The 12,891-nt window shown below is 28.2% G+C and overlaps 2 protein-coding genes across 4 annotated transcripts; both read right to left on the bottom strand.

Annotated features, from left to right (window-relative positions):
- Nucleotides 1-216: 216 nt before the first annotated feature.
- Nucleotides 217-2,313, bottom strand: LOC101503635 (transcription factor MYB98-like). Its single transcript, XM_073368830.1, has 3 exons — nucleotides 1,742-2,313; nucleotides 1,523-1,649; nucleotides 217-1,120 (listed from the first exon to the last, which is right to left on the bottom strand). The coding sequence occupies exons 1-3, from the start codon at nucleotides 2,311-2,313 to the stop codon at nucleotides 584-586; spliced, it is 1,236 nt and encodes a 411-aa protein (XP_073224931.1). The 3' UTR covers nucleotides 217-583.
- A 5,897-nt stretch (nucleotides 2,314-8,210) lies between these two features.
- On the bottom strand, nucleotides 8,211-12,587 carry LOC101495561 (triose phosphate/phosphate translocator, non-green plastid, chloroplastic). 3 transcript variants are annotated; one of them, XM_012716313.3, is made up of 10 exons: nucleotides 11,999-12,587; nucleotides 11,741-11,863; nucleotides 11,474-11,626; nucleotides 10,902-10,987; nucleotides 10,698-10,782; nucleotides 10,436-10,555; nucleotides 10,258-10,326; nucleotides 9,633-9,762; nucleotides 9,427-9,512; nucleotides 8,211-8,348 (listed from the first exon to the last, which is right to left on the bottom strand). In XM_012716313.3, exons 1-9 carry the CDS (start codon nucleotides 12,359-12,361, stop codon nucleotides 9,436-9,438), a joined length of 1,206 nt encoding a protein of 401 aa, XP_012571767.1. In that variant the 5' UTR covers nucleotides 12,362-12,587; the 3' UTR covers nucleotides 8,211-8,348; nucleotides 9,427-9,435. The 3 variants fall into 3 exon arrangements, with proteins under 3 accessions (XP_012571767.1, XP_004501921.1, XP_073225028.1); XM_004501864.4 differs by lacking the exon at nucleotides 8,211-8,348 and adding an exon at nucleotides 8,728-8,960; XM_073368927.1 differs by lacking the exon at nucleotides 8,211-8,348 and having other exon boundaries at nucleotides 9,048-9,512.
- Nucleotides 12,588-12,891: the final 304 nt, after the last annotated feature.

Below are 12,891 nucleotides of genomic sequence, written 5' to 3'. Positions count from 1 at the left end.
AATGCAAAATGCAAAATGCCAAGGTGTCTAGCTGTGTACACGTGTATAAACCTAGAATTTTTGTTTCTCTAAAAGCAATAATAATACTATCATAAACTGTAAAAAAATAAAAATGCTATTACAAATTCATATACACAACTATGTATTTGAAATGACAATATCACTATACTATTTATTAGTTGAGCTAAAATCGATACAATCTAATGAAAATCCAACAATATGCTACTTTTATTTAAGTATTCTCAAATCCAGTTAAAAAGAACTTATAACATATTCTCCTCCTCAAACAAGGAACAGAATTTAACTACAATTTTCATTTAAATCACATACGCTAATAATAATAATGTAGTTATTTTTAATTGAAAATTGTTAGAATGTTACTTTTTCTCTTGTTTTGTAGATTATAGCGATTATGTCTAACATTTCTGGTCTGTCATGTGCTGTTGTTTCTGAAACACCAAAGAAAAGAGTAATTGAATGAGTTACTCAAAGTCCATGTTCCATCCTTTTGAATTTGGTCCAAAAACATATACTTAGAATAAACAACTAAAAATAATGTTGTTGCCAATGGTAACTTAGCAATTTAATTGAGCAGTGACACCATCTCCTTCTTAACTTCAACTCCAAACATAATTGATCCCATAATATCTGTCTCATCAACAAGATTAACACTTGATCCAGATTTTATATCCTCTAGCAGAGAATCAATACTACACCCATCTTGAAACAAACTCTCAAAATCTGGTACATCATCAAAATCAGAACTTGGTACCAAACACTGATTGAGACAAAATTGTTGATGAGGTGTTTGAGACAGAGTGATTTGACTGGTTTTGTTTTTGAACAAAGTAGCATTAGTGGTAGATTTTCTTCTATAATCTTTTGGAGGGTTTTTGTCAAGGTTCAAGCTTTTGATATATTCTTGTAGAAGAGTTCCTCTAGGGTACTTTGAACGACACTTTCTTTTGGAATATTGTCTTCTTTTGGTTGCATTCCAATGGTTTTTGATTGAGTTTTCAGTTCTTCCAGCTAATATTTTAGCTATCTCTGCCCATTTGTTTCCTATCTCTGAATGAGCTTTTATCAATATTTTGTCCTCTTCCTCACTCCATATGTCCTTCTGCAATAACACACATTTCAAAAAACTATTTTTTTTAAATGCTACAAATTCATTTTCATCATTTCTAAAAATGTCATTGTCTAAATGAAAATTCATCATATGATGGTGGATTGTTAAAATCTTATTGCAAATGTGTGTGCATTTGCATGTGGATGAGTACAATATCATTATTTCTATTTGTTAATTATATATAAATATTTAGATTAGAAAAAATGCACTTCCTTATATTAAAAAGAACTATCAATCTCAGCGATGATTTATGACAATTACTTATAACTTATAAAATATAATTTCGAATATGAATGTATGTGATTGCTAATACATGTGCTGACGAAAAATTTAAATATCTATTTTGAGAATTGAGATATAGTTATGTATAGAAAATGATAAATAAATTGGTACCTTAATGTCAGGCCTTAGATGATTATGCCATCTCTCTCTGCACTGTTTTCCTATTCTATCTGGGAATAACTGAGCAATATGAGACCACTTTCTCAATCCATATTTTTCAACCAGCTGAATCAACAACCTGTTTTTTCATACACAAATACATAGCCTTTTGAGACCAAAATTCCAAAATAAAATAAAATTATATAATATAATGGAAAATATTTTCTTTACCTATCTTCTTGTACTGTCCATTGCCCTTTGACTATGTTGGACTTCTGAACTTTTTCTGTCTTTCTAGCATTGTTTCTGTTCATGCCAATTCTTTTGTAATAATTCATTGGTGATATGCATGAGATTTTATCAGGTACAACAAAATTCAAAGGCTTGGTTTTTTGAGAATTAATATTAAAGGGAAAATAATTTTGTTGGTTTGTAACCAACATTTCCACTTTATTATTATTTCTCTGAAAAATGTTCAAACCATAGCCTCCATATAAAAAATTGTCCATAGCATAAGCATTACCACTACCATTATTCTCCAACAAATTAGGCTTGAAATCATAGGTAAAATTATCACAAGGATCAAAATTTGTTGTTTGGACCCCGGAAACAGGATTGAAAAATGACCCATTCACATTAAACTTATTAATGTGATTAAAATCTTGCATGAATCCTTGAGATGAATTAGGAAACCCACCAAAAGTATTCTCATGATTTTTCATGTTGGGTTTGGTGTAGTAATTTTCTTGTGAATGTTGTGACTTTGAAGCATAGATTTGTGTAAGTTTTGTCTCAAGATCCATTGACATAAAGTGTAACAGAAAATAATTTGTGTCACACTTATGTTTCAAGTAACCTCGTTTGTGTTCCTAAATAGAAGAGGATCACACTAGAAGCATTTAATAACAAAGTAAAATTGATTTCAAGGTCCAATGGTAAAATATAAAATAAAATCACATCTTAGTATAATCTAACATTATATTTTTATTTTCATGTCTAAGTTGGTAACTGCCACTCATTAATAAAGACAATTATGGTTTTTACGTTATGTTATTTACATTATATACTTAATTATTATGGTCAATGGTTTGTAGCAATAGAATTTATTCGGTATTGTAAGTGGCGGATCTTATTTTTAAAATTTTAATGAATAAATAAAAAATATAATATTGTATTGTATATAAGAATTTGAAGTTGTAAATTTACAAAAATAAATATATTGAAGAGATGTAGTAAATCAAATTTTGGTTGATATTTTTAATAATTAAATAGTTGGAATTTAGGTTGAAAAAATTATTTTATTTTATAATTACATCAGTTGTGTTTGTAATTTTTTATAAATTATTCCCTCTAGTTTTTAATAATAAACATCTAAATTACAATTTGGTCTACAAAAACTGATATATTTGTTTTAGGGTTCTTCTTAAAGATTTTGGAGATACTATCTTAACCTTAAAAATTGATTCTAATAAAAAAAAGTGCAATTGTAATAATTAAAAAATTTGATAAATACACATATCAATCTTACATGACACATGTCATTAATTTATGTAACAAAAAAAAAATTTCATATCCTTTTTACCTATTACACTAAAACATACTTCGAGAAGGAACTTTGCGCCATTTGTGCCAATTAATGTAGCTATTTTATATAAGAAGAGGAGGTAATTAATAATGGTTGAATGATGTAGGTCAACACAAATGCAATGTGAAAATTGACTAATCATTAGTGCAAGTTAATGAAGTTTATTTCATGTATTACATGTAATTGGTTTTGTTAATGCTGTATTTTATTTCATGTATTAACGTTACAACAATTAGTTTGAGACGAATAAAACATAAAAACTATAGACAAGCTTTTAGTGTTTATGGTCAAAAAGATTGAATGTCTTTGAATTTAGACTTTAGAGTGTGCTTCATACAAAGTGGGACGCTATAAATAAGAATTATGTCAATATTAATTATACTAATTTAGACCACTTCAATTTTAGAAGTTTTATGCAAATAATTTATTTCAAGTCAAACATTGATCTATATATTCTCTGGGGGTGTGTGATTTGGATGGATTTTAAGAGAAATATTCATACAACCCAAATTAATACAGTTTAAATTGAATTAATTTTTAATTAATATAAATTATAATTTATAATATATTATTTTAATAATAATATTATAAAATTATATTAATTTATCAAATTTGAAATAAAATATCATATATAATATATGATATTATATTTGTTGTTTGGACCCCGGAAACAGGATTGAAAAATGAACCATTTACATTAAACTTATTAATGTGATTAAAATCTTGCATGAATCCTTGAGATGAATTAGGAAACCCACCAAAAGTATTCTCATGATTTTTCATGTTGGGTTTGGTGTAGTAATTTTCTTGTGAATGTTGTGACTTTGAAGCATAGATTTGTGTAAGTTTTGTCTCAAGATCCATTGACATAAAGTGTAACAGAAAATAATTTGTGTCACACTTATGTTTCAAGTAATCTCGTTTGTGTTCCTAAATAGAAGAGGATCACACTAGAAACATTTAATAACAAGGTAATTGATTTCAAGATCCAATGTTAAAATATAAAATAAAATCACATCTTAGTATAATCTAACATTATATTTTTATTTTCATGTCTAAGTTGTTAACTGTCACTCATTAATAAAGACAATTATGGTTTTTACGTTATGTATTTACATTACATACTTAATTATTATGGTCAATGGTTTATAGTAATAAAATTTATTCGGTATTATCAGGATCTTATTTTTAAAATTTTAATGAATAAATAAAAAGTATAGTATTATATTGTATATAAGAATTTTAAGTTGTAAATTTATAAAAATATATTGGAGAGATGTAGTAAATCAAATTTTGGTTGATATTTTTAGTAATTAAAAATTAGTTGAAATTTAAGTTGAAATTTTTATTTTATTTTATAATTATTGTAATTGTTTTTGTAATTTTTTTTAATAAATTATTCCCTCTAGTTTTTAATAATAAACATCTAAATTATAATTTAATCTATAAAAATTAATGTATTTGTTTTAGGGTTAGTCTTAAAAAATTGGGATTTGAGCTTAATAAAAAAAATACAATTTTAATAATTAAAAAATTTGTTAAATACAAATTTAATCTTACGTGATATATGTCATTAATTTATATAACAAAAAAAAAGACATTATATCACTTTTACATATTACACTGTAACATATATAGAAAACGGAACTCCGCGCCATTTGTGCCAATTAATATAGCTGTTTTATATAAGAAGAGGAGGTAATTAATAATGGTTGAATGATGTAGGTCAACACAAATGCAATGAGAAAATTGACTAATCATTAGTGCAAGTTAATGAATTTTATTTCATGTATTACATGTAATTAGTTTTGTTAATGCTGTATTTTATTTCATGTATTAACGTTGCAACAATTAGTTTGAGACGGATAAAACATAAAAACTGTAGACAAGCTTTTAGTGTTTATGGTCAAAAAGATTGAATGTCTTTGAATTTAGACTTTAGAGTGTGCTTCATACAAAGTGGGACGCTATAAATAAGAATTATGTCAATACTAATTATACTAATTTAGACCACTTCAATTTTTGAAGTTTTATGCAAATAATTTATTTCAAGTCAAACATTGATCTATATATTCTATGGGAGTGTGTGATTTGGATGGATTTTAAGAGAAATATTCATACAACCCAAATTAATACAGTTTAAATTGAATTAATTTTTAATTAATATAAATTATAAGTTATAATATATTATTTTAATAATAATATTATAAAATTATATTAATTTATCAAATTTGATATAAAATATCATATATAATATATGATATTATATTTGTTGTTTGGACCCCGGAAACAGGATTGAAAAATGACCCATTCACATTAAACTTATTAATGTGATTAAAATCTTACATGAATCCTTGAGATGAATTAGGAAACCCACCAAAAGTATTCTCATGATTTTTCATGTTGGGTTTGGTGTAGTAATTTTCTTGTGAATGTTGTGACTTTAAAGCATAGATTTGTGTAAGTTTTGTCTCAAGATCTATTGACATAAAGTGTAACAGAAAATAATTTGTGTCACACTTAAGTTTCAAGTAATCTCGTTTGTGTTCCTAAATAGAAGAAGATCACACTAGAAGCGTTTAATAACAAGGTAATTGATTTCAGGGTCCAATGTTAAAATATAAAATAAAATCACATCTTATTATAATCTAACATTATATTTTTATTTTCATGTCTAAGTTGGTAACTGTCACTCATTAATAAAGACAATTATGGTTTTTACGTTATGTATTTACATTACATACTTAATTATTATGGTCAATGGTTTATAGTAATAAAATTTATTCGGTATTATCAGGATCTTATTTTTAAAATTTTAATGAATAAATAAAAAGTATAATATTATATTGTATATAAGAATTTTAAGTTGTAAATTTATAAAAATATATTGGAGAGATGTAGTAAATCAAATTTTGGTTGATATTTTTAATAATTAAAAATTAGTTGAAATTTAGGTTGAAATTTTTATTTTATTTTATAATTATAGTAATTATTTTTGTAATTTTTTTAATAAATTATTCCCTCTAGTTTTTAATAATAAACATCTAAATTATAATTTAATCTATAAAAATTAATGTATTTGTTTTAGGGTTAGTTTTAAAAAATTGGGATTTGAGCTTAATAAAATAATTACAATTTTAATAATTAAAAAATTTGGTAAATACACATTTAATCCTACATGATATATGTCATTAATTTATATAACAAAAAAAGACATCATATCACTTTTACATATTACACCGTAATATATATAGAGAACGGAACTCTGCGCCATTTGTGCCAATTAATGTAGCTGTTTTATATAAGAATTTGTGCCAATTAATGTAGCTGTTTTATATAAGAAGATGAGGTAATTAATAATGGTTGAATGATGTAGGTCAACACAAATGCAATGAGAAAATTGACTAATCATTAGTGCAAGTCAATGAATTTTATTTCATGTATTACATGTAATTGGTTTTGTTAATGTTGTATTTTATTTCATGTATTAACTTGCAACAATTAGTTTGAGACGAATAAAACATAAAAACTGTAGACAAGCTTTTTGTGTTTATGGTCAAAAAGATTGAATGTCTTTGAATTTAGACTTTAGAGTGTGCTTCATACAAAGTGGGACGCTATAAATAAGAATTATGTCAATACTAATTATACTAATTTAGACCACTTCAATTTTAGAAGTTTTATGCAAATAATTTATTTCAAGTCAGTCATTGATCTATATATTCTTTGGGGGTGTGTGATTTGGATGGATTTTAAGAGAAATATTCATACAACCCAAATTAATACAGTTTAAATTGAATTAATTTTTAATTAATATAAATTATAATTTATAATATATTATTTTAATAATAATATTATAAAATTATATTAATTTAACAAATTTGAAGTAAAATATCATATATAATATACTAAAAATTAATATTACCATAATAACATAAATCGATTATGTTTAAATTATATAAAATAATAATAAAAATATATCAATTTAAATACATAAGTAATAAAAGTATATTTAATAAAATTTTATTTTCCCCCACTATTTTCTCAAATGACGGCTTAAATTAATTATTTTTAGAGATATTTTAATATACACAAGGGATAACTTGAATTTGTCTTTAAATAAAAAAGGAATATCTTGAATGAAATTTGAAATTTTTGCAGAACAGATCAGTCGTTTTCCATTTTTATGGGCAAGTTTTTCTTTGTATTTTTTCCAATGGTCATTTTGGACGTTTACTCTTGTAAAAAGATATTATAGAATATTTTTTTCTCTCAATACAAAAAATTTATAAATCTAGGATGCTTTTGTAAACTTCATTATCTTTTATTGGATTTAGTTTTTTCTTTTAAAGCAAAAATATCCAGAAACTATTTTTATCTTTCCCCGTAAAACTTCACCTTATTTTTGGACTTTGGGTCTTTTGTTGATGCGGTTAGTGCAACGCTGACTACCAGTTTAACCCTTTTCGTCTTTTACACAAGTGTAATAGAAAAATGGCTTAAATATTATTTTATTTTTTATTAAATATACTTTTTGGTTTTTATTTATTTATTTATTTGATAATTCATATTTTATAAGTATTGTATCTTAGTAATTTTCATCATAAATTTTTTAAACAGTTGTATAATTATTATTATGAATTATTGAGATCAAATCTTGGATTACTTTTAAAATTTAGTGTGCAATTTTAATAAAAATGAGGTAAAAATACAGTAAATTTTGATAAATGTCATTCGTTTTAAATAGTTTACATATATTTCAATGCATACAATTTTTTTTAAGTGCAAGTCTATTATTAGGTTAAATGTTTTTTTTTAAAATATTATACTAAATATATATTGACAAGTGTTAAAAGGGATTCTAATTACCGGATGTTATAACTTTTGTCGTGATTATGATAAAGACTAAAATACACCACATATAAAAGATGAACGGCCAAAATGAATTAAAATAAAAATAAATAATAAAAATGAATAAAACATAAAAGATAAAATTGAAAAATTGAAGCCTCCATGGAGGCAACTGCCCACACTATTTTTTAAGCTTGAAAATGCTTAATAATTACTATATATCTCCCCACAAAAATAGAGTTACTCCCATGATGAAGTTGCATCCATATAATATAGGCCATTTTTTGGTTAGATTAATGAAGCCTAAGGTTTGGTGGGCAGTGGATTGCCTTGACCAACAGTCCAACACAGTACAATGAGAATGCTGCACAGACTTGGCTGTTGAGTTATTTTGCTAAAAGCCTAAAACACAAGAACCACACATGGTGAGAAAACAATGCTTAACAAACATACTAACTTTTAGTATCAGTAATTTCTTTTTCCTTGGATACCAAAATTCTTGAACATTGGTGTACTTTTACGCAAATGGTATTAAATAGGCAAAGTTGTATTTGAGATCCTTTAACTTAATTTTTAGTGTTTGACTTATAGCATGTTTGGAACTGCTTTAAAGGATGATGAATGTGTACAGCCAGGAAACTCTTCATATTGCAGCTTTTGCTTCAGCTTGTGTTTCCAAAAGAACGTTTAGTCTTTTATTTTGTTTCAAGTTCTTTTAAAAATATTTACATCGTTGGACCACTTTCATTTCACACCCATTTCCAATACAAATTTGAAAATGTGATCACTCAAAAAGGAAAATTCTAATATTGACTCATCAAAAATAATATCCAAAATACATCCAAATAACAGTTATGATCCTTGATCCATAAAAATAACATCAAAATTAACATGATTCTATATATGAATTTTCATCTAAGACTGTAACCTCTTTTTAGTCAATCGGAGCCTAATTGTGTTGCCGAGCAATGGAACATTCTTTTTAGTATATATTTAATGACCATGCATGTAAATCTGTAACAAGTAGATGGAAAATGAATATTGGTACAAATGTAGAAACATTTTTAAATATAAAAGACTAACTTATAAAAGATAAAGAACTAATTCGACACAAAAATTAAGATTATCAGAACTTTGATGCAGCAACATTTGTAATATAAATACAGGTCGGTTTGTGAAAACATTGGGCAAGTGACATTACTCTGACATTACCAAGCAGAAGAACTTGCATAGTGTCTACCAAAACAGTGATGACATACTATATGCTTGTAAGAGAATGATACATCAAAATCACACCTTGATGTGGAAATATTTTAATGTAACAAAACCAAGGCAGTTACTCAGACATAAATAATGAAATCCACACAACTTTTTTCAAAAAGAAAAAGCGTGGCATGTGGTCAAGAAAGGCAATCCTCATATTCCTATCTCACCTACAAAGAAATTCAGAATTTGTGATGCAACTAGCAAAAAAAATTACCATTAAAAATTAAGCCGTCTTTGGCTTTGACTTAATTCGCTTCACCCTCGAATAGAGAAAAACACCAGCAAGTGCTATTGCAGTGCCTATAAACAAAATATAAAGAAAAAATCTCAGCCATGTCAGTGTGAAGGGATGTGTTAAGAAACTTCACAGTAAGAATCTTCAAATATTTTCCAGTTGAAACCAGAAAGAAGCAATCTTACCAAAAGCATTCACAGGAGACACAGGTGTTTTGAAGATGATGACAGAGCTAACGATGACTACGACCCGCTTCACACAATTGCCGACGGAATGGGTAACAGGTGATACCCTCTGCAATATCATGTAAGAAACCTGCAAGCCCATTCACAGAAAAATATTACTATATCATTAAGATATACAGAAACCTTTAAACATTACAAACGGAATACCAAAAATTATAGTATAAGCAAAGCTTAATATAAGACCCAAGTTAGTAGCAAAATATCATAGCATTGCTTTCTCTTTCATTCATTTTTTTCTAATGATGATCATTTGCTTCATGTCAACATTTCTTCTCGGGCAGTCTAGAACAATTGATTATTTTTTAAAAGTACACATTTTCCGAGATAAAAAAAGTCATTTTCTCGTTAAAATGGCCAACAACACATTAAAAGATAAGGAGAAACTACAAAAATTATTTTAACTACAAATGAAGCCCACTCCAAAAATCACATGCTTTCCACAAGACTGTTAGAACATGCAGCAAGTAAAAACCCCTAAGTGTAAGTTGCAAATTCAATGCATTCCCCACAAAAAATAAAATAGAGAGGTACAATTAAGCATAGAACATTAAAACAGAAAACTCACTTGCTGATATGCATGGAAACAGAGTGCAGCAAGAAGAGATCTGGTGTACACTTGTCTAACATTTAAGCCCTGTGGAGAAAAATAATGCGATAATATATTAGCAAGCTCGATACAATAATATCTTTTTAGAGTACCATGATAGCCGCAATCCTACTACTTTAACCAACAGGATACTCACAGCAGATTGCAGGTAAGCAGGGGTAAATTTGACACCCTCCGTGAAAATAGCCACAGGTGCTAACATGAAGAAGGACATTATTGTTATTATAGAAAAGAGAGTTATGTTGTCCAAGGATTCCTGAGAAAAACAAAATGCTTGTCATTTTCTACTCTTTTCTAAGCATAAAAGGGATTCATAAAATAAAATGCCTGCTGGATCGCAAAAATTAATATCAACAACACAATATCCAAAACATTAGGAAGTGTCCGCAGATCATTACCTCTTGCTTAACCATGACCTTTTTGCTAAGAACGTTACGTGATTGGTTTGTCACATTGGAAGCCATTGCACTCCAAAATCCAGCCCTATTCAATATTCCACAATAGGGTATTAGAATTCACATGACCTAATCTTTAGTTTCTAAACAGTGCCACATCCCTTTACCAGTCCATCTAGAAGGAACATAACACAGAGCAGAACTTACCAGTTGAAAGAGGCCTCAGTAACAGACGCCAGGGCAACTCCACCAACAATAGGCAGGAGGGAACCAACCACCCAAGGTGTAGGCATCTGTCCGAAAGTGAAACAAGGGATTAACATAGGAGAACATCACCTCTAAATACATTAAATGTATTTATTTTTTCTCACCATATACCATACATAAGCTAGACAACTATCAAAGAAATATACGATTACAGTTTAAAAAAAGTCTGCAACCGCAATTGTGGTGCAACATCAAGATTTTCGATGTCCATGTGACTGCAATATTCTCTAACATCAAAGATCGCAATCGAAGTCATGATTTAAAACCTATGAAGCACCAATATAGACACTAAATATGATATTGACACATGGACACCATTAATGATTTTAAAAAAATGAAAGTGATTGAATGTAAGCACATTTGTTGGCATCCAACACCGAACGCACATTCAATACGAAGTGTCAGAAAGTACTAGACAGTTAAAAACCTTCCTTGTTTGATATCAATGATCATTAAATTTACTATAGACTAAATACAAGTAAAAAGAAGAAGAAAAAAAATAGCATTCTAACCTCTCCAAGGAACATAGCAGAAAGGATGACAGAAAAGAAAGGCTCCATAGCTTTAATGGTGTGAGTGAATGAGACAGCCACCTTTCCAAGACTCATATTGGTGAAAAGGTTCCCCAAAGTATGCACCACAGCAAGTGGCAATATCGCTGCAAGCTGCAACCAAATAACACAGACAAAAACATGAATACATACATGATCAAGTATCAACAACACATAACTCAATAATACTAATAGATTATTAAATTAATAAAGCACATATTAAAATACCATAGCGCGATTGATTTTGGGCCTCTTGTAGAGATTAAAAGCCCACATAAACGTTACAAGAACAGTCCCAACAGCAAATTGAACGACAGTCACTGTTACAGGGAAATGACACGCTTTCAAAACCTGCAAAGAAAATCAAGTTCAAAATAGTGAAATACTAGTCAGCATTGGCAATTATACAATTTTCCACAATACAAATAAATAAACAAAACGATTATTATCGAAAGTAACGCTGAGAAATAGATCTATCGAAAGTACCTGTTTATTGTAAATATTGAAGTAGATATTGAAGAGGTACCATAAGCCAAACAACGATCCAAGTTGAAGAGTCTTAATCAACGAACTAGAGTCGGCAGATTCGCCGGCGGATTCGGGAACGGAAGTGGCTCTAGGAGGAGAGGGATCGGAGGTTGAAAGGAGAGGAAGAGGTCTGAATTTGAAAGAAGAGGAAGGAGAAATGGACCAAGATTGACGAGTGAATGAAGAGGAAGAGGAAGCGGCATTGGGATTGACGGCGTCGTTTGATTTGGCGGAGAGACGGAGGTTAAGGGAACGTGTGAAACGGTTATTGATGTTACGGAGAGGAAGGGAAGGAGAGAGAGTGAAAGCCGCGGTCTGCATTTTGGAGATCTGAAACGGAAGAGGAGACGCGGTTCTCTCTTCTGTGTATTAAGTGAAAGAGTGATTTTAAGTTTGTAAATGAAATGTATTAAGGGAGAGAATATCCCTCGTGTTGTCCGCCACCAGCAACAAGGTTTGGTGTGGGAGTAGGTAAACAAAGTACCTAATATTATTACACTGTTCGATTGCGCCACTCTTTGATTTCAAAACCCAACATACTTTCTTCAACAAATAATAATGCAAATAAATTCTTTTAAGGAACCAACCAATAATTGTTTCTTTTTTCAAATATTTTACCTCTAAGTTTATCTTTCATTCAAATTATTTTGGAGACTTTCTTAAATAAATGTCCTTTTTCATAACATTCTTTTTAAATTTTAATTTAATTAATTATTTTTTTATCGACATTCTCCTACTAATTTTTTTTTGTGCAATCAGTTAAAAAATACAATTTGTAACAAAATAAATAAATACGATAGTAAAAATATAATTAAATTCTTTCTTAAACATAAAATTATAAAAATAATATT

The sequence above is a fragment of the Cicer arietinum genome, chromosome 5 (genome assembly GCF_000331145.2).
Source record: "Cicer arietinum cultivar CDC Frontier isolate Library 1 chromosome 5, Cicar.CDCFrontier_v2.0, whole genome shotgun sequence".
NCBI lineage: Eukaryota > Viridiplantae > Streptophyta > Magnoliopsida > Fabales > Fabaceae > Cicer > Cicer arietinum.
The sequence above is the reverse complement of the archived record's forward strand: the minus strand, read 5'-3'. Positions and strand labels throughout refer to the sequence as shown.